At 39.2% G+C, this 20554-nt stretch overlaps 3 protein-coding genes across 8 annotated transcripts in view; 2 read left to right on the forward strand and 1 right to left on the reverse strand.

Moving 5' to 3' along the window:
- Nucleotides 1–1946, reverse strand: part of lmbrd1 (LMBR1 domain containing 1) — a 78108-nt gene extending 76162 nt beyond the window's left edge. The window contains exon 1 of the mRNA XM_057341697.1: nucleotides 1814–1946. Coding sequence (XP_057197680.1) covers nucleotides 1814–1882 — 69 coding nt within the window. The 5' untranslated portion in view covers nucleotides 1883–1946. The remainder of the gene's footprint in view (nucleotides 1–1813) is intronic.
- Nucleotides 1947–1989: 43 nt separating this feature from the next.
- prmt3 (protein arginine methyltransferase 3) lies at nucleotides 1990–3863 on the forward strand. Its single transcript, XM_057341698.1, has one exon. The coding sequence runs from the start codon at nucleotides 1990–1992 to the stop codon at nucleotides 3577–3579; it is 1590 nt and encodes a 529-aa protein (XP_057197681.1). The 3' UTR covers nucleotides 3580–3863.
- Nucleotides 3864–13377: 9514 nt separating this feature from the next.
- Nucleotides 13378–20554, forward strand: part of LOC130559201 (collagen alpha-1(XIX) chain) — a 129440-nt gene continuing 122263 nt past the window's right edge. For 4 of the 6 annotated variants that reach the window (XM_057342138.1, XM_057342140.1, XM_057342142.1 and 1 more), the window contains exons 1-4: nucleotides 13378–13513; nucleotides 15066–15190; nucleotides 16685–16756; nucleotides 17897–17996. In XM_057342138.1, the coding sequence (XP_057198121.1) occupies nucleotides 13512–13513; nucleotides 15066–15190; nucleotides 16685–16756; nucleotides 17897–17996 (299 nt within the window). In that variant the 5' untranslated portion in view covers nucleotides 13378–13511. The remainder of the gene's footprint in view (nucleotides 13514–15065; nucleotides 15191–16684; nucleotides 16757–17896; nucleotides 17997–20554) is intronic. The other 2 variants (XM_057342139.1, XM_057342144.1) reach the window with 1 other exon arrangement.

Genomic DNA, 20554 nt, shown 5'->3' on the forward strand with positions numbered 1-20554 from the left:
TTCTACACCATTTAAAACACCATCACAATAACAAACCCATAACAAAACCCACAAAATATTTTTTGTGGGTACATACACAACAGTGCACAGACAACAAAACTTATTTTCCGGTCAAAAGTACAACATGGAATAATTGACAGTTCAAAGTACAAACACAAAGACTAAAACAAAGAGTGCTCAGTCCCCGCTAAGAACCGAAAATGAAAATGTAAACTTATCAATGTTGAAAATGTGTGAATGAACTGATTTTTTGTAACCGTTTCATCAGCATATTTAAAATGTTGTGGTGTTTTCCTTTCAATAGCATTAAAGAAAACTGTAACACTCCTAAATCTCAAACTGATATGTTATTTCAGATGTTAGACAGACAGTCGGCCTACTTTAACACGACACTTCAGTGAAAGATCAAAACAGCTTAAAAGTCTCCTGTTATTTAAAGTCCTCAACATGTAAATCTACTTTTAATATACCAGCCAGTAGTTGCTCTCCTAAAAAGACAAAGACAAACAAGCATAGAGATTTCAAACGAACCACTGGGACAGTTGTCTCTGAAAACCCTAATGTTGTATCTCATTAACAAAACAGAGCGATGAGTCAAACTTTCCGGAGGAACTTGTTCGAGAATAGAAAGGTCATATTCCAAACACATCCAGCATTAGCTCTCAGGACGCAGCTCAAATGAGCCTGTGATTACAAGATGCTGTTTTCAGACCAGATCAATTAAGAGCCCAGTGCGTATTAGACTCAGCCTGAACGCTTGGTCAGATAATGACCCAATGCTCTGCATTTAAATCAGGATGAACTGAGCGCGTTATATAACAGGAAATGCAGCTCTCTTCGCATAGCACGCTGCAATTAAGCACCAGGACTTGGTATAGTACAAACAAATTTTAGATTTAATGTAAGTAAATTGCCTAAAATGTATAAATGTAACATGCAGAGCATTGCACTAGCAGCACAAAGGTCGTGGGTTAGATTCTTGGTTAATAATAAACTACATCAACCTTTAAAGTGATAGTTGACCCAAAAATGAAAAATCTGTCAACATTTACTCACCCTCTTGTCATTTCAAACCTTTATGACTTTCTTTCTTCCACAGAACACAAAAGAAGATATTTTGAACAAAGTTCGTCACCGAACAGCACCGGACCCCCGTTCACTTCTATTGTATGGACAGAAAACCAATGCAAATGAATGGGGGCCAGTTAACAACATTCTTCAAAATATCTTCTTTTGTGTTATGCCGAAGAAAGAAAGTCATACAGGTTTGAAATGACAAGCGGGTGAGTATGATGACAAAATTTTCATTTTTAAGTGAACTATCACTTTAATGCTCTGAAAGTCACTATGGATAAAAGAGTCTGCCACATGCATAAATGTAAACAAAGCTAGTGGAATAAAGTGTTAATCTTCACAAAATCACACACTTCACTAATCCCAAATAACACTAAAACTGTGTAAAGCTGCTTTGCAATAGTGTAAACTGTGAAAAGCGCTATACATATTGAACGAATATAGCACACCTGTCGTCACTGACTTGAAATCAAATGAAATAGCAACAACAACAATACAAACAAAAGTGTACTTTATTAACTGCTCAATCAAGAAACAACGTATATATTTCAGCTGTACTTTGAGTTACAGAACATCCATGTTGACTGTAAACACAGAAATGATAGTGACAGGTGATAGATGTGTGATGATAACAATATGCATATCGAGCCACAGACCACCGGGACACCTAAAAGAATATAAGCGCGAATAATAAAATAACACAAAACGCAAATTACAACAGACAGTTTTTGTGTCTTACCAGTAAAACGACGGTAAAAATGGACCATCCGAGCACAGATTCAGAGAGTAACGCTACTGCTGTCGCCATGACGGCTTCACTTCCTGCAACACCGACGACGCGCGTCACATGACCGATGATGTCACGCAGTGAGCGCGCTGGAAACCGGATCCAAAGACCCGGAAGAGGTAAACCTCATGAACAGACGAAAGCACAATATGGCAGCGCAACGTGACGATCAGCAATGTGATGGTGATGATGATGTACCCGAGCTTTATAACAGCGACGATGAAAAGTGGAACTCAATGGAGGAAGAAGGATCTGATCACGTGTCGGTGCCGTGTGTGTTCTGTGACAGGAATCTCGGGTCGGTTGCTGAAACGTTACAACACTGTAAGGCAGACCACGGTGTGTACATTCCAGAACTTGTGAATAAACACAGCCTTGATGATTATGGCTATATAAAGATGATAAACTACATCAGAGTGAATCAATGTTCTGCAGAGGCTTTGTTGATGGTTCCAAATGGCTCACTGCCGTGGGACAACGATGAATATATGAAGCCAGTCCTGCCTGATGACCCATTACTGCAGATCGATGTGGAAGAACTGAGCGGGGCCACTGCCATGATGTTGAGCCCTTCTGAAGATCAAGCATCTGGACTGCTTCTTAGAGCCAGGCAATCTGAAGACAGAACTCGGAGAGCGGAAGAAGCTCTGGCTCAAGCCATGGAAGATCTGAACAAACTCAAATTGCTGGCCCAAGGTCTAGTGCTAGACGCAGACACGAGCCGTGGCCGTTCCAGCCTGGGGCCCGTCGCTGAGTTGAGAGATGATGAAGACGAGGCATACTTTAGCTCTTACGGGCATTACAGCATCCACGAAGAGATGCTGAAGGACCGTGTGCGCACTGAAAGCTATCGAGACTTTATGTATAACAACATGGATGTCTTTAAAGACAAGGTGGTGCTTGACGTCGGCTGTGGTACGGGAATCCTCTCCATGTTCGCCGCCAAAGCGGGAGCCAGGAAGGTCATCGCTGTCGACCAATCAGAGATCATTTACCAGGCGATTGACATTGTCAGGTCAAATCAACTTGAGGACACTATCACACTGATCAAGGGGAGAATAGAGGAAATAAACCTGCCCGTGGAAAAAGTGGACATAATTATTTCAGAATGGATGGGTTACTTCTTGTTGTTCGAGTCGATGCTGGACTCCGTGATATACGCGAGGGATCGTTACCTTGCTCCCAATGGTTTGGTCTTTCCAGATCGCTGCAATATCAGCCTGGCGGCAGTGGGGGACGTTCAGAAGCACAATGACCGTGTTGCTTTCTGGGATGATGTTTATGGCTTCCAGATGACCTGTATGAAGAAGGCTGTGGTGCCGGAGGCGGTAGTGGAGGTCCTGAAGCCTGAGACGGTCATTTCGGAACCTGCAGTTATAAAGACTATTGACTGTTGTACTGTGACTGAGTCTGAATTGGAGTTCAGTGTAGATTTCGCCCTGAAAATAACGCTCGACACCTTCTGTACAGCAATCGTAGGCTATTTTGACATTTTCTTCGACGTGCGCTGCAGAAACAAGGTCGAGTTTTCCACATCTCCAAACTGCCCTAAGACCCACTGGAAACAAACCGCATTTATACTGGAGAATCCAATCTCTGTCAAAGCTGGAGAAGAACTTCCAGGTCAAATCACTGTACATAAAAACAAAAAGGACCCCAGAGCACTGCTGATTACTCTGGACCTTTCCGGTCTGAGACAAACCTACAGCCTCCAGTGAGAGTTCACCTTTTATTTGGGAAGAACAGCATGTGTGGAACATGCTATTAAAAAGTAGAATTTCTTCATGTAGAAATGGTTTTGAATAATGACCAAGTATGCTGAGTTGGTTAACATCTAAACCCATTATGTGGGTGGGTTATTTGGCCATGTCTTATTATTGTGTCATTTCTCAAAATAATAAAAAATGGCTGAATATAAAAAAAAATGGTCAGCAATGATTTCACTTTTATGTTATTGTAATTGTATCATATCTGAGATATGTTTTCTCTGTTCATGTTTTAAACAATTAAATGAAAAAAATCTAAATTTACAATTTTTTAAGCAAACAAATGTGAAAGTCAGAGTCTTACTCCTAAAGACTATATTTATTTCAAAATTTCCAGACATTTAAAGAGATAGTTCACCCAAAAATGAAATTAAAATCTGTCATGAATTAAAAAAAAAGGAAAGATGTTTAAAAAATGTTAGCAACTGAGGTTTCTGTTACATCATTGACTACCATAGTAGAAAAAAAAATGGTAGTCTAAGGTGCCCCAGAACTGTTTGTTTTCCTAAATTCTTCAAAATAGCTCATTTTGTATTCAACAGAACAAAAAAAAATATATACAATATTTTTTCTACTATAGTAGTTAATGGTGCCAGAGAAATCTCATTTGCTAAATTGCTAGCATTCTTTCAAATATCTTTGTGTTCAACCAAAAAAATAAATATATACAGGTTTGGAACAACTTGAGGGTGAGAAATTCATGACAGAATTACAATTTCAATTTTTGATCCCTTTAAATGAAAAAAAATTATTGCTATGTTTGCAGTCCCCAATTCATTTGGATCAAATAACTACAAATAAAATAAACATAGATAAATACAATTTTCAATCATATATTTTTATAAACAAACATGGTCTGAAATTTGAGAATCATTTTTATTTTTAGAAATAATACAATCAGTTTAGTATAGATTTGATTTTAGTTTTATTTCTTATTTATGAATATTTTAAATTAGCTTTTATTTTCAGATTTTTCATTTTTATGTTAATTTTAGTTAAATATTTAGCAACTTTGTTATATGCTTTTGTCAGTTTATTGTTTGTTTTTTATGTTGCTACATATAAGATTAATTAGTTTTAAAGTTTTTATTATTATAATTTTAGTGCTTTAGACTTATTTCAGTTTATTTCTGAGGCTACATTTCAATGTTTTGTTAGTTTTTTTCAATCATTTTTAGGCCAATATTTTATTTGATTTCAATAAACAAAAACGCTAACTAAAATAACCTTGAATACAGTATATTTCTCAGTATATAGCTCTACATTTTCTGGAAAGAAATAAGTGTTTATCCATTATGTTACACATTACCCAACGTCCAAAGTAGTGTCTAAAACTATATCTCTTTTAAAAGTAAGAAATTTAGAGTACAAAAATGTCATCTTAATTTAACATAATTCTTTCCTCACGGGCAAAAAAATTGCTTTCCTGATATAAAGTTTAATCTTTTCAAATCCCTTATCCCTTCAGCTGGGACAGTGTGAATGTTTGGGCTGGAACTGTCTGTCCAAATCCTTCCTATATTCAATCTAGCACAAGTGTCTCTGTAATAATTCATGACGCCTGCTAAATTTGAATTTCACCTCTCTTTATTTCAGCTCCACCGTGTATCTATTCATAATCAAGTTGCCCTTGGTTATAATCAGAGAGCAAAACTGTACTTTTGCATAACATTATATAAGGAGATAAATCTTCCTCGAGTGTACTCACTTGCCAACTTCTGACTGAGTGACACTTTGGGAGCCATTAGGGTTTTTATCTAATCAACATTATTCCTGTCTCTTACGTCTCAAAATCAATTACCTAATATTACAAAACTCTGTTTAATGCCAGCTTTTTGACTTTGAATTAAATTGCAAGACAGATGATTGGCAGCAAGTCAGTGCTTTGTCAGAGATGAGATCTCGCTCTAAGGTCACCCTCAGGTGAACAATGATTTACAGCAGTACTCACGTTTGATTCCTGTATGATTTGAAAGCAGAGACAGGAATCCATATTATTTAAACACGCCAGAAAAACAATACAAAACATACACACTGTGATTTATAAAAGAAAGGTTTTCCTATAATCAGTTTAATTACTTTCGGTAGGCAATGAATGTGTCTTTATGATGGATTCTGCACAAAATGATAAATCAACATTTTTAATAAAGTACAGATATAACATTGTCCACACACACACAGTAATAATTGATTCTAACCCCTGGTGAACCAGCAATCCCAGATTTTCCTTACGGCACAGATATCAGAAAATGTCAAGCTCAGCAAGTCTTTTCATCGAGGTTCATCAAACATAATCTGTTCTCTGTCATTATTTCTAATTAATTTTTTATCTCTTTAAATAGCTTGGCTGTACATCAGGAGAACGAACCTGGTTCGATTTAATGAGGATAATTACCAGTGTGAAAGGTGTAAATGAATAACCTTCTCACTGTGATAATGCATCTGGTGTTCTGGTGTTTAGAAAAGACTGACAGAGCTCCAAAGAAGAGTGAATACTCCCAAAATTAACAATATCACCCAAAGGTGAAAAGGTTTTGATGTAAATGCTAAATGTACAATGCAAATGTAGAACAGGTTTCTATAGTTTTCTCTGCATACCAAACGGGAAAAGAATCTCAAACATTGGAACTTCTGCTTTGAGCAACAATGTTGTTGTTGTTTCTTAAACAAATTTTGCAATACAGTCACAAAGCCCGTAATGACACCAGCTGCATCTTGAATGTTGTTTATGCTGCTCAGGTGTCTGGACTTTATATAAACTTAGTATCACTTTACCCACTTTGGTATATTGGAGCAAGTTCAGCGGTTGCTATAGCGATTAAACACCAGTGCAAAGTGATCGGGCGGAAAGCAAGCGGTCACAGGATAATCACTACAGATATATGACACTAACCACGCGGCTTCAATCTCTACTGCAAAACTAAACATACAGTAAGTACATTATCAAGTTAAAGGAACAGTTCACCCAAAAACGAAAGTTCTACATTTACTCACCCTCAAGTTGTTCCAACTCTGTATAAATGTCTTTGTTCTGATGAACACGGAGAGTGGTATTTGGAAGAATGCTTGTAACCAAACAGTTCTTGGCCACCATTGACTACCATAGTAGGAAAAATGCAGGTCAAAAGTAGCCCAGAACTGTTTGCTGTCCTACATTCTTCGAAACATCTTCTTTTGTGTTCAACAGAACAAAGAAATGTATAAAGCTATTTTTCTATGGTAGTCAATGGTGGCCAAGAACTGTTTGGTTACAAGCATTCTTCCAAATATCTTTCTCTGTGTTCTTCATCAGAACAAAGAAATGTGGAACAACTCGAGGGTGAGTATATGATGACAGAATTTTTATTTTTGGTGAACTGTCCCTTTAAAAGGTAAATAACTGTGTTATATGTTACTCAAAACAGTACAAAGTTTATCCTTTACATATAACCTTTAGTATCACTAGTATATCCTATCCCAGCTGAGCTACAGTACAGAAATGAAGCTGATCACTCATAATGTTTCATAATGATAACAATGAAAGCCTATCAGAGGCTAAAAACAGCATCTAATAAGCAATAATGTCAAAAGGTTGATGTTCATTATCAACAGTCCTAAATGAAAATTGTCATATGTGATGGAGTACCTACTCAAATAGCTTTAATTTACTGTCAAACTAATAGGCTGTCTCTTCATTTCTACCAGTGTCCTTTAAAAGGCAGGTACACAGCTGATATATGCTCCCATTCCTTTAATAAGTGCACTACACACTATATTGTGTAGTCTCAAGGAGACTGCCGGGCACCAGGCGACTTCCATTAGCCGTGAGACACTAGGAGATACTGCATCTAATACCCTGATTTCATTTAGCCTCCGGGTATCATTCAGCATGGCTTTATCAGTCGCATTTGTCCTTTCTACAACGACTCGACAAGCCCAGCAGGAGTTACAGAAGAGAAAGGATCTATCTACTGTATCAATCTTTTCTATTTATCTATCAAATATTATTCTATTATTCTTATGATCACAGCTAAAACTAAATGTTAAGGCTCAGCTCCCACAATCCTGCAAATCTGCATCTGTTCCGCTCACATTGTCTCAAGGTACATTCAGCCCCCCCAAAAAACAACGCTTCACCTTTTTACATGTACAGAAATACATATATCAAATTGAGTTTCAAATGAATGCATTGGGCTTTCCCGGCATCGGCCGGCTATACATTCCGCCTTTGTGCTTTTGTATTAGATTCACATTCTCCAAATGGCCACGTGAGCTCACCACTGCAGCAGTGAATGAGGTTTTTAGGACCTCTTGTTCTCGGTGGCTCGCAATATCCATTTATATAGTGTTCAGTCACAAACTGAAGCAGAGCCATTGTTTGGAAAGCACTTTGGGGAAACAAAGCATGCGTTCAACTAAACACTTTAGTCAACACAGCGTATGGCAGTAGGACAGACAGAGTAATATAACCCATGTTCAGAATGATGCACTGAGCTAACAGACATTTCAATAGCGGGGAAATATGCAACAACGGTGGACAAAGTAAATAGTGGTTCTCTTATAGTGGCAGGTGTGCTAGAAAGGCAGGTGTTCCATCTGATATCGTGTGTGGATTGGGATGTTTGTTTGCCAGCAAAACAGAAAGTTTCAGACTCTGATTTTCAGAACATTCTATTTGAGAAGCAGGCAGCATCACCTGGGAAAGCAGAGCGGGGTTGTTAGGAAGAGATTTAGAGGGCGTTCGTGTTAGCGCTCCACTTCTGTAATACCAACTTCCTCTGCTTACAAGGGCAAAGAGGATTTGAAAGTCTGTAGTACAGGTTTGTTTGACAAATTAAAGGAATTAATTACCGTAAAACACAATCAGTCCAGAGATGAACACGACGTGTGCTGATAGAACTTGTGTATAAAGATTTAAATGGCTTTAACATAAACCCCATTTAATCATACATGAATACGCTTTTGAATTTTTAACGCATTTCCTTTGTGTGTTTGCGTGCGTAAACGAATTAATGTTTTCTCATGTGACACTCTAGACTCATTATGTTGCTTTGAGAAGAAAGCAAACAAAACAATAAAACTTCTTATAATTCATTATCATTCACATTTTGGCCAACATTTGAGAATTTAAAGGAATAGTTCACCCTAAAATAAAAATTCTGTCATTGTTTACTCACCTTCGAGTCGTTCCAAATCTGTATAAATGTCTTTGTTCTGATAAACACAGAGAAAGATATTTGGAAGAATGCTTATAACCGAACAGTTCTTGGTCCTCATTGACTACCATAGTAGGAAAAATGACTTTTTTGTTTGTTTTGTTGAACGACAAAGATTGTCATTTTTTCCTACTATGGTAGTCAATGGTGGCCAAGAACTGTTTGGTTACAAGCATTCGTCCAAATATCTTTCTCTGTGTTTAACCAAACAAAGAAATTCATACAGATTTGGAAAACTAGAGAGTGAGTAATTCATGACAGAATTTTCATTTTTGGGTGAACTATCCCTTAAAACTATAGCCACTCCCATAGAATGTTAAATTGCAATTTTACTGAAATGAACACAATAACCAAAATGTAATTTGTGCAAAATTGGTTTAATGTTTTATGACAAAAACCCACACACATTTTTGACTGCCTGTTTATTCACAGATCTAATGATCTTCAGAACAGCACTGTGGAAAAAGAGACTTTTCAAAACATACACGGTTAAGCCTACAAAAACAAACTTCCCAAAAGAAATCATAAATAAAAGAAATAGCCTGAGTCAATGCGCATCTCACGGAAAAAGAACAAAAATCTCAAGTCTCCAAATTCTACCACATCCAGTTGTATAAACAAGGAACATTTGTCGACACGGCTCTACCAAAAACATTAAAGGAAAGGTATATAATATTTACTGGATCAAACTGTTGGGTAATTAAAGTGAAATAGTAACAATGATTTATACACACAAAAATACATACAAAATTCCCTCAATTTTTACTGAAATGGTTTTGTCCAAGTGACATTGTTGGAGTAACATAAAGGTGGAGCCAAATCTGTTGCTGGCGTTTTGTCTGTTTGCACTTGGGAATGCTACAGTCAGTTCTGAAGTTATTAGGTTACGATTTTAATAAAATAAAAAAAAACTGCCCTGTCTTATGTGTTTATTTTTAAAAAACGTTAAAATTGGTACACTTTGTTAAACATTATGGTAGACTTTTTATAAACAAAGTGTAATACTCAAGAACTGTTGGTAAAGTATCAAATTATCGTAATGAGTATAACATCTGATGCATCAAAATATATCTTGTATAAGTTTAACATGTTAGATAGATGTCTTTGAGACATTCTCACATCACGCCGGGATGATACGGATTGTCAGGTTGTCAAGTTATGCTGATTTAACAGAGTAAGTTAGTAAGTTTGAAAAGAATACATGTAACTGCCTGCTGTACTATGCGTGAGTTGGCACACCAGATGTTCTGTCACGGCTGGCGTGAAAGAACCCAGATGCAGGCAGGCAGTGAAGGGGTTAACAAACAAGACTTATTACCAACAAAAACAGAACCAAAACACCCACGAGGGGGTAAACGAAAAGGTAACAAAATAATAAACAAACAACAGGACCTAGGCTAAACTAACACTAAACTAGACAATACTTGACAAACGGCTAAACTAAACACTTACTAGGACAGAGGATTCACAGCAAAACACCAGAACACAGGACACAGCGAACATGGAGCACATGGAGCGTAGGGTAGACATCAGGGGAGTCCTAGGGAGGACAGTCTTTGGCCCTGGGAGTTTCCCAGGGACCGGCTTGCTGCCGGACTGGGGACCGGCTGGAAGACCGGCTGGACAGGGCTTGACGCCGGCTGGAGGGCCGGCTGGACAGGGCTTGACGCCGGCTGGAGGGCCGGCTGGACAGGGCTTGACGCCGGCTGGAAGGCCGGCTGGACAGGGCTTGACGCCGGCTGGAAGGCCGGCTGGACAGGGCTTGACGCCGGCTGGAAGGCCGGCTGTAAAGGGCTTGACGCCGGCTGGAAGGCCGGCTGTACAGGGCTTGACGCCGGCTGGAAGGCCGGCTGTACAGGGCTTGACGCCGGCTGCTGTACCGGCTGGGGCGCCGGACTGGACACCGGACTAGACACTGGACTGGACACCGGACTGGACACCGGACTGGACGCCGGACTGGACGCCAGACTGGACGCCAGACTGGACGCCAGACTGGACGCCAGACTGGACGCCAGACTGGACGCCAGACTGGACGCCAGACTGGACGCCAGACTGGATCACCGGACTGGACGCCGGCTGGACCACCGGACTGGACGCCGGCTGGACCACCGGACTGGACGCCGGCTGCTGCACCGGACTGGACGCTGGCTGCACCGGACTGGACACAAGACTGGACACAAGACTGGACACAAGACTGGACACCGGACTGGACGCTGGCTGCACCGGCCGGGTTGGAGTCCACGCTGCCCGCCGTTGCCTCTTCTTCTTCCGCCGAGCCACCTGGCTGGTGGTCGGGTGATGGAAGGAGGTATACGGAACGGCTGGCTCTGGCTGGGACTCCTCGGAGGTGGTTTCCCAGGACGCTCGCCTGCCCCGCTTGCCCACGAGGCTGGTGGACGGTGGAGAGGCTGCCGAGAGTGAGGGGGATGGCATGGCGATGCCCACAACCCCGATCTGCAAGGGACCATCCTCGGGGATAGCCACCAGTCCCGTGAGAGGCTCCGCCATGGACATTCCCCTGGGCTCCTCACGATTCATCGCGAGTTCGACCTGGTCCGCGAAGCCCAGGTGTCTCAACCGGCGCATCTCAACTGGCTCGAAAGGTTCATCGAGGCAGCTGTTGAAGATTACCTTCAACTCTGCCTCGGTGAACCCCGAGTAGCGCGCGGTGGACAGGAAGTCCATGGCGAAGTCCTTCACAGGGGTCCCCCTCTGGCGGAAGCCGAACAGGACGTGAGCCTGGCGGCTCCTGTACGCCTCGTCCGACTCCATGCCTGCTGGGTTCGGTGGTGGCTCGTGTATTCTGTCACGGCTGGCGTGAAAGAACCCAGATGCAGGCAGGCAGTGAAGGGGTTAACAAACAAGACTTTTATTACCAACAAAAACAGAACCAAAACACCCACGAGGGGGTAAACAAAACGGTAACAAAATAATAAACAAACAACAGGACCTAGGCTAAACTAACACTAAACTAGACAATACTTGACAAACGGCTAAACTAAACACTTACTAGGACAGGGTATTCACAGCAACACACCAGAACACTGGACACAGTGAACATGGAGCGTAGGGATGACATCAAACGGTGAGCACAACAAACGTAATACACGCAATACACAAGCACAAGACAAAGAAACAAGAGGGTATTTAAAGGAAAGACAAACGATGGATAACGACACGGGGCAGGTGTGGGAAATCAAACACTCAGGGAAAGATAACAAGGAAACGAGATGGCGGGGCCAATGACAAGACACTGGAGAGAACGTATATTATTGTCAAAAGGACAATAATATGTTTCTCTCCACACATAACCAAAGGCTTTGTCATGACTCTGCTACAGGACCAAGAAAAACATGACTAAATGAAGCAGAGCCATGACATGTTCTTTTATATTTGTGCGTTTTTTGTAGAAAAGTTTGATTCTGGGTCAACGTGAACAGTGGCTAAACCAAGCATGTGTTTTTTCATTGGTTGATGAATATTGGTGGGACTTTAGCAGTGGTGGTGTTCCACAACAGAACACAAGGGACATTATGGCATCGTGGTGAAGAGTCTGAAGTGAGTCACAGCTGAGAATGGCTCACAGACTCATTGATTCTCTGTCTCAGAAACAGCTGTTCAGAAAGCAGCTGGGTGGGGGGGTTACATGGTAATGTGGAGACAGTCACACTAATAAAGCCAACACAAACACAATCCTGAAAAATGTGTCTCATTATTCATCAGTGTGTTAAGGGCCTTGTGTAAACAAAGTAATGACCAGGGGAGTCAGATGGTCAGGTGAGATGATGATTTCAAAGTCATGGATTCATATGAAAGGGCATTCAGACATGTAGGTTACAAATATCACAAGAAATCGCACATATACTAAAGATTTGTTGACGATATATTGGAGATTTGTAGTGGTATGTGTAGCTTTTTCTGTCAATATTGAATCATTTTCTTTTGGATGCACTGTGTATGTTGTGTATTTTATATAAACATTTCATTGTTTAATAAATCATAAATATAGTTTTTATTTGATTTGTGATTTTTATATAAAATAAAGTAAATTGTTATTACATGTCTTACAGGATCATATAATTAACAATGCAATATTTCTTACAAAGCAATTTGGATTTAAACATTTACAAGTTATGAAACACATTTCTTTTGATCATTCAGTAAAATGATATTCTGGTGCGATAAAGTCCAAGATTGCGCTATAACAGCAGCTGTGTCCTTCTTCAACTAAAGCTATTTCAAACATTATTTGAATTATTGTATAACTATTAACCATGCAATTTGTTAAAAGGTAATTAAGTAATAAATCAATCAATTCCTGTCACGCTATTCATGGAAAAAAGAACAAGCACCAAAAAAAGACGCTTCCCTCATCCACACAAATTGCAACCATAAATGAAATGTCATCATTACACGTCACTACAATATCCATGTGATTCGTCAAGTGTACCTCCGTACCGAGCGCCCCTCGGAGTGTCCTGTGTCCTAATGTGTTGTGGGGGCTCTAATGAGTGGGTGGGAGGGTCAGGCAGTGCGACAAATAAGGACACGGTTCCTGCACGAGGTTTCATTCTCACTTTTTATGTGCAAGTGTGCTTTAGATCCACAGATGTCTAAAATGCGCTAATTGTCCAAACAGGATTTATTTCTTGCGTGTGTTTGCGCTGGAATAATAAACTTTCTCAGCAAATGTAAGTAGCCGGTGTTTCTTTCGCTCTGCTCCGTGCGTTGGCTTGGGTGCTTTTGACTTTATTGATGATCGCAAACCATGTCTCCGCTATTATTTATAAGTGGTAATGTTCAAGTGAATGTCACGGGAGTTTAACACGCCACACCTGCTGTCGATCTCCGTGCGCTTAAAGGAGAGAGAGCGAGAGAACGTTCAGCATTGCTGATTTATGCTCATTTACGCAGAGAAATTGCAGGAAACGTTTGCTTTTCTCCATGCACATGATGATGAACCGCACGCAAATTTCGGACAAGCTGCTGTTCGTAATATTACGAGTTAATATAAATCGCGAGTCAATTTTAAGTTTTAAGAAACTATTTGGAGATCGGTCACAATGGGACAGTATCCCTATATCGGATACAGCTATGATCATATAAGTGATTGCTACTTTTTGTTTTATTGTTTAGAAGAAAGATTGAAGTGCAATCCAGCTGTTTTGGTTTAATATGCAACGCTGTATCAGATATTCAACATAGTGCATGTTTATTTCATGAAGCACCAACATGTAGCATGTTGATTTTTTCTGTGTTTTTTCTATATTAATAATGCTTATGGTTGACAAGTACAACGTAAATGGGTTTTTATTTATTTATGAATGTAAAATGTGCTTTAAATGTTTCATAACTTCAAATAACCTTTTGCATAAATAATCTTTCATCTTGATACATTTGATTTTAATGCCAAATGTAGTCTTTTTATTAATGAAAATTTCAGGTAGGCTATAAAAATGAGAAAAGTTACACTTCAGGACATGACTGTCATATCCACATCTCTTTTTTTCCAGGCTCTTTTTTATTGTTATTTGTTATTTTATAGGGAAAACAAATGAAACTGCTGGTAAATTGTGATTTATGCTGTGCGTTTGACAGTTAAATTTAACTTGAGGTCCAAGTGCAGCAAAACTGCTTTACTGCACTTTTATGCGCGAAATAATAGCTGCATTAATTTCACCTCCGTTGAAAATGATGTATGCAGAAGTGTTCAATTATTTATTGCAATTTGTTTGCCCTGTTACTTAAGAGCTCAATAACAACAGTCAGCGATGGGTAACGGCTCATATTGGTTTACAGGAATCTGGCACAGGTTCCTCAGAAGTCCCTCACGCTGGAAACTTACTCTGGCCTGGAGTTTATTCTGAGGGGCGAAATGTCACGCTTGACATTTTGTGTTAAAACATTTCAGAACGTAATTGAACTGCTAGACGAATTTTGCTAAACACAGTTTGTTCCTGTACGTTCTATCAGATAAAGTGGTTCTTCCAAGTAAGCCGGTGTTGATATCAGTTTGGATATGGGACGTGAATACTAAACTTTATAAGGCCTGACTAACTCAAACTTTGTTGTAAAAGTGCATTTAAACACTACAGAATTATGAATAATAATATAAAATGCCAAAAAGTCCAGTTAATACAGTGGGAAAGATATCCATTACAGTAAGGACCATAACAAGTGGTGTTGGGTTACCAAGAAGAGCATCAAAGAGTTTCGAAAAGTGACGTTGTTTTCTATTTGTAGGTTTTCAAGAGGCCCTTTCTCATGTGCCAAAGACGACATGATTTACTTGCTCAGATGGACTGTTTTCCTGTGGATCGTAAATTCCGTCCCTTTTACTTCAGGAATGGCAGTGACTGAGAGAATAGGTACGTTCAGTATGCTGTCACCAACTGTTCTTGTGTGACACACCACATTTACTCACAGCTTTCTGTTTACAAACATTTTGATGAGAACCAATTACATCTTGTTTTTTTATCGCACATGCTCTTTCTGTAAGAGCCATACGGTTTCCCACTGTAGTTTGTGTAAGTCTTAGCACACAAGAGGTCGAAGTTCACTTCAATGCCTTGCTGCCCAGATATCCCAGGATGCCGAGCTGTTGTCATCACCTTTAATTAGCACGCTGTTTTAGGTCTCTTCTTTGGAATCTTTGTATGCAAATGAATTGTTTGCGATGAAAGCCGTCTTGCTTTAATTTAGGAAGTGTGGACTCTTGGAGTGCTGTTTATTTGTGCCTACTGGGAAATAGTGTGAAGCCCTTGACCTGGGTGGCAAACATGCGCCGTGGTGTTGCGTGTCCAGCAGAACTGCTTTATTGGCCCCATTCAGATTAACCTCAAGTGATTAAGAAATATTCCTGCCGTGTAAATGCCCACCGATGAGGGTCCTGTATCGAATAAGGGGACAGCTAAGCAATATTTTTGCCAGCTGTGTGAATTGCTATCTCCCGTGATACAAACTGTGTGAGTCTGACAGCCAGGAAGAGATTTAGAGAGGATTTACAGCATGTGTCCCCTCTCCTTGCCAACAGATGTGCTGAATTTTTGGAATTTCCTCTTAATGCTGTTTTGTGGGTGTGAATGTAGATATGTTTGTTTATATTCTGGTGTGGGTGTGCATGTGTTTGTGGGTAGGTGTGTGTTTGTGTATTTAGTCTATGTACATGTGGCATCTTTTTCCATTTTGTAGATTTGTCGTTGATGAAGCAAAATTCATCCTTCAACAATATCAGAATGCAAACGTCATGCAGGGGAAAGCGGGATTCGTTGACAGTTACAAGGGTTTTGATTCAAAAGTCCACACAATTGCTACGTTTGTTTTTATTTTGGCAATGGGTACAGTACTTTAAAACTTAGAATATGTTTGTGAGTTCTGTCCTCTAAACTGAAATTACAATATCATATTTTTTCGAAACAGCACTGAACACAATAAAAACACAATAAAAAACACACTGGGATACCCCAAAATGAAACAGCATTAATAATCCACTCACCTCATGTCATTTCAAACCAGTATGACTTTGAAGAAATTTTGAAGAATGTTGGTGACCAAACAACACTAGACCCCATTGACTTTCACAGTATGGACACAAACCCAGAAACTGACGCAAATAAATGACATGAGGGTGAATAAACAAGGACAGAATTTTTAAGGCGAGATAAAGTATATAATGTACAATATAGGCTTTTTTCAAGGCAGTAATAAACATCTGTTTCATAGTCAAAATTGTTAAGTGTCTGTACAGTACATTCAAAAATAAAAAAGTGATGTCAACCAGTCCTGCTTTTCGCTATACTAAACAAGATAAACACTTTATGAACTTTCACATCATTCATGCATTGTATTTGTCTCCTGTGCAGATCATGCATGTCCATCCATAAAGCTGGAGGAGAAATGGTATACCAGCTTGAGCATTCACAAAGAGTTTACAGGTACAGACCAGAAATACTTCAATCTCCATCTGAAAATCTCATGAATCAAGCAGCCCTCGTCCACCTCTACTGCTGTAAAACATCCATTCGGCTGTTTAAAACATCACTAATGTCACGCACGGCTGAAACCGACAGAGCGGTTTACAAAGCTAGATTTGCATTTCCTGAAGAAAACACCAGTGTTGGGTGTAACTAGTTACTAAGTAATTAGTTACTGTAATTTAATTACTTTTCCCTTGAAAAAGTAAAGTAAGGGATTACTCTTATTTTTTCTGTAATTTAATTACAGTTACTTCTGACATAATTAAACTAAATACTTTGTGTAATATATGTGTGTGCAATAATGGAATTGACATCAAAATTCAAAGTCTAACGTTAAAATCCGTGCTTTAATGTATAATTCTCACATTTGTAATACTTTGGTCAGTAAATAAGAGTACTTTATGTAGTTTATATTATTTATTTGAATGAATTAAAAGAGCCGTTTCATGCCTATCCTTGAATCACTTAACTAATCAAGGTTGATATAGGATATAGAAAGTAATTAGTAATAAGTAACTAAATACTTTTTGGAGAGAGTAATTTGTACAGTAATCTAATTACACTATTGAATATGTAATTAGTAACTAGTAATTAATTACTTTTTCAGAGTAACTTACCCAACACTGGTGGCAGCTAATGAATAATGGTAAAGGTGTGGGTGGGCTGAGGTTTTAGGTTTTTAAAGACAAGACCAATGACAAACCGGTACGTGAAACAGCAATGACATCACTGTAGGTTATATTAGAATGCTGGACATTCTGTCACTGTAAGTTTGGATTTTCATACTTTAAACTTTGATTTCTTAAAAAGTTTGGAATTAATGAATTATTGAAATGGTTTGAAAAACCTACCATGTCTTGCCAGTGCTGTAGTGTGATTTCAACAATTTGTGTAAGACATTTTAAACACTTCTTGAGAGGTTATTTACCCTGAATCTAACATGTGGATCGGCTAGAAATCTCAACGTTATGGATGCTGTACATTTATTCTGATAAAATAAACACAGTGACACTGTGCACTGTAAGTCACTTTGTATAAAAGCATCTGTCAAATGCATAGAAATCTAACAAAGGCATGTTTTTCCTCTCCCATTTACAGGATTCGATTTAGCCGAGAAGTTTCTTCTTAGAAAAGGCACAGTGACGGAAAACAGACCGTTGTTTAGACTGGGGAGCAAACCCCTTTTTAAACCCACAGAGTAAGTGCTTCGAATGTTGATTTGAGTTTGATATTGTGCCATTTCTTCACTCGCACGACACGCAGAGGGCCGCTTTGTCTGCAAACAATGTAGAGCTATCCGAGTTAAAAGTTACAGAAGCAAATGTGCACGTCCATATGGATGTTTACGTAGCTTTGACGTGAGCAACGATGTGTAGAATCTTCTGGCATCTGGAGAGCCGAAAGTAGGACAGTTTTTTTTGTAGGATCTATGCTGTGATGAGCACATTATTATGGTAGTTTGAATTAATGCCCAGATCCACATATTGCGAGTTCTGGAAGCTTTGCTTTAGCTTGTCTGACAGCTTCTCATATAAATCTTTGTGAGGCCGGTATAAGCATGAGACACATCGCCAGACAAATGCATTTGACCGACCAATCCCTGCGCTTTGCACGAGCAAGACCTGAAAAAATGCCAGACTCTTATTGGGTTTCTGCAACCTGTATTTTCTCATGGTGTAAGCTTGCTTACACTTCAGCGGATATCCGGAAGAAAAACCTGAGAGAAGCCGGGTTTACTTTTAACGGTGTGTTGACACGCGATGACCCAGATATCACGAGCTATAGCCGAGATAATTCCTCTCGCATTGGCTAATAAGGATAAACTGTGAGGTGAGCCGTGAGACATGTTGAATAATTCGAACAGAATTAATTTGCAGACCGTGGGCAGCGGGCTTGACCAAGGAGAAAGATAGGTTACTATAATGGAGTGCCATCTAGTAGAGAAATCAAGCAGTAATGGGGAATCATGTCCTGTATATTAATTGCCTTGAAATGACTCTATAACTTACACCTCAAGCTTAAAGATTGGTTGTAGGTGTGTTTAATCATTGCTGTATCATGCGTATTATTGCCTTAGATGGTTAAAGTTGTATCTGACTCCATATTGTGTAGTGTCAAGGTCACCTGTTCCAACCAAAGAACCTTTTTATTTAGAGTACATCTTTCATGAACTCTTTGTATTTTATTGAAACAATTTTACTCCTCATTGTTTTATTATAATGAGCCACTTTGGGTGTACGTTTACACAGGTTTTACCACAGGACAAGGGGGTTTAGAATTGCTTGCACAGTATCTCCTTTTGGCTTATAGCTGTCTATGCTTTTCAAAATAAAGGAGACAACGTATTCAGAGAATCTTTGGTTGTCAAACTTGGTGGAACATGTTCAAACAGTATAACAATGAGCTACACCTGCAATTTATTTTCTTTGCACACCTGTGTAACCTCTCTTGTGTGTGTGTGTGTGTGTGTGCGTGCGTGTGTGCGTGCGTGCGTGTGTGTGTGTGTGTCTGTGCGTTCATGTTTGTATATCCCGGTGGGGACCTAAACCTGAATACACACCAACACATGGGGACTCGTGTCACCGTGGGGACCAAAATTGAGGTCCCCAGGGGCAAAAAAGCTAATAAATTGTACAGAACAATATTTTTTACAAATCTAAAAATGCTAAAAGTGTTCTATGATCTTTAGGTTTAGGGATAGGGTTAGGGATAGGGGATAGAATATACAGTTTGTACAGTATAAAAACATTACGCCTATGGACTGTCCCCACGGGGATAGTCAACCAAAGCCTGTGTGTGTGTGTGTGTGTGTGTGTGTGTGTGTGTGTGTGTGTAACCTTGATAGGAACAACACATCCACAAAAAATCACTTTGAAAAAGTCTAGCATAATTTCATATGTAATACAAAATATTAAATATTTCTTATAATGCAATATAATAAAGACATATTTATTATTATATTTTTAAAGTCACCATGAAACGGAAGTTGCGATTGACCTCTTTTCCGTATCGTGACGTATATCCGAGCGAAACGGCTTCTGAAATTAGAAAAAAATGTAGGGCGGCCTGGAGGGGAGGGCTAAAAATACCTGGCCATCGGACAATCAGTATAGTCCTACCCCTTTTTTGTTGCTTACGTCATGTGGTGAAGAGTTGTCGTTGAGAGTGGAAAGGGAGCTTAATGTTTTTGATTAAAGATTACAAGTGCAAATGAATAAAAAAAAAATAATGGTGTGCACGGCTAAATCATTTATAATAATCACTGCAACACTGTGTAAAACACTTTAAGAGCATGCACAAATACAGCCGCAGAAAAATGTAAGAAACCATTTCAAAATTATTTTCAGTTTTTCTGAATTCACTATTTATAGGTATGTGTTTAGGTAAAATGATCATTTTTGTTTCGTTCTGTTAACTACTTACAACTTTTCTACCAAATTTCAAATAAAAATATAGTTTCTATTTGCATTTATTTGCAGAAAATAAAAACAAGCGAAGCAGGTCAAAATAACAGAAAAGATGCTCTGTCTTTTTACAGACCTCAAATACTGCAAAGAAAACAAGTTTATATGTACTTTTAAGCAATATGTATTTAGGAAAAGTTCAAAAATCTATTTTTATGTGACAGCCTCGATTTTTATCACAGTTTTCATGTGTCTTGTCATGCTGTCAGTCTTTCACATTGCTGTTGGATGACTTTGTGTCACTCCTGATGTTTGATTTTGTTGAAATTCAACGGACACTGGACCGGAATGG

Source organism: Triplophysa rosa, linkage group LG9 (genome assembly GCF_024868665.1).
Source record: "Triplophysa rosa linkage group LG9, Trosa_1v2, whole genome shotgun sequence".
NCBI classification, from domain to species: domain Eukaryota; kingdom Metazoa; phylum Chordata; class Actinopteri; order Cypriniformes; family Nemacheilidae; genus Triplophysa; species Triplophysa rosa.

What these genes read in the sequence shown, in the direction of transcription:
- prmt3 (XM_057341698.1), top strand. Translation starts at nt 1,990, where the DNA reads ATGAACAGACGAAAGCACAATATGGCAGCGCAACGTGACGATCAGCAA.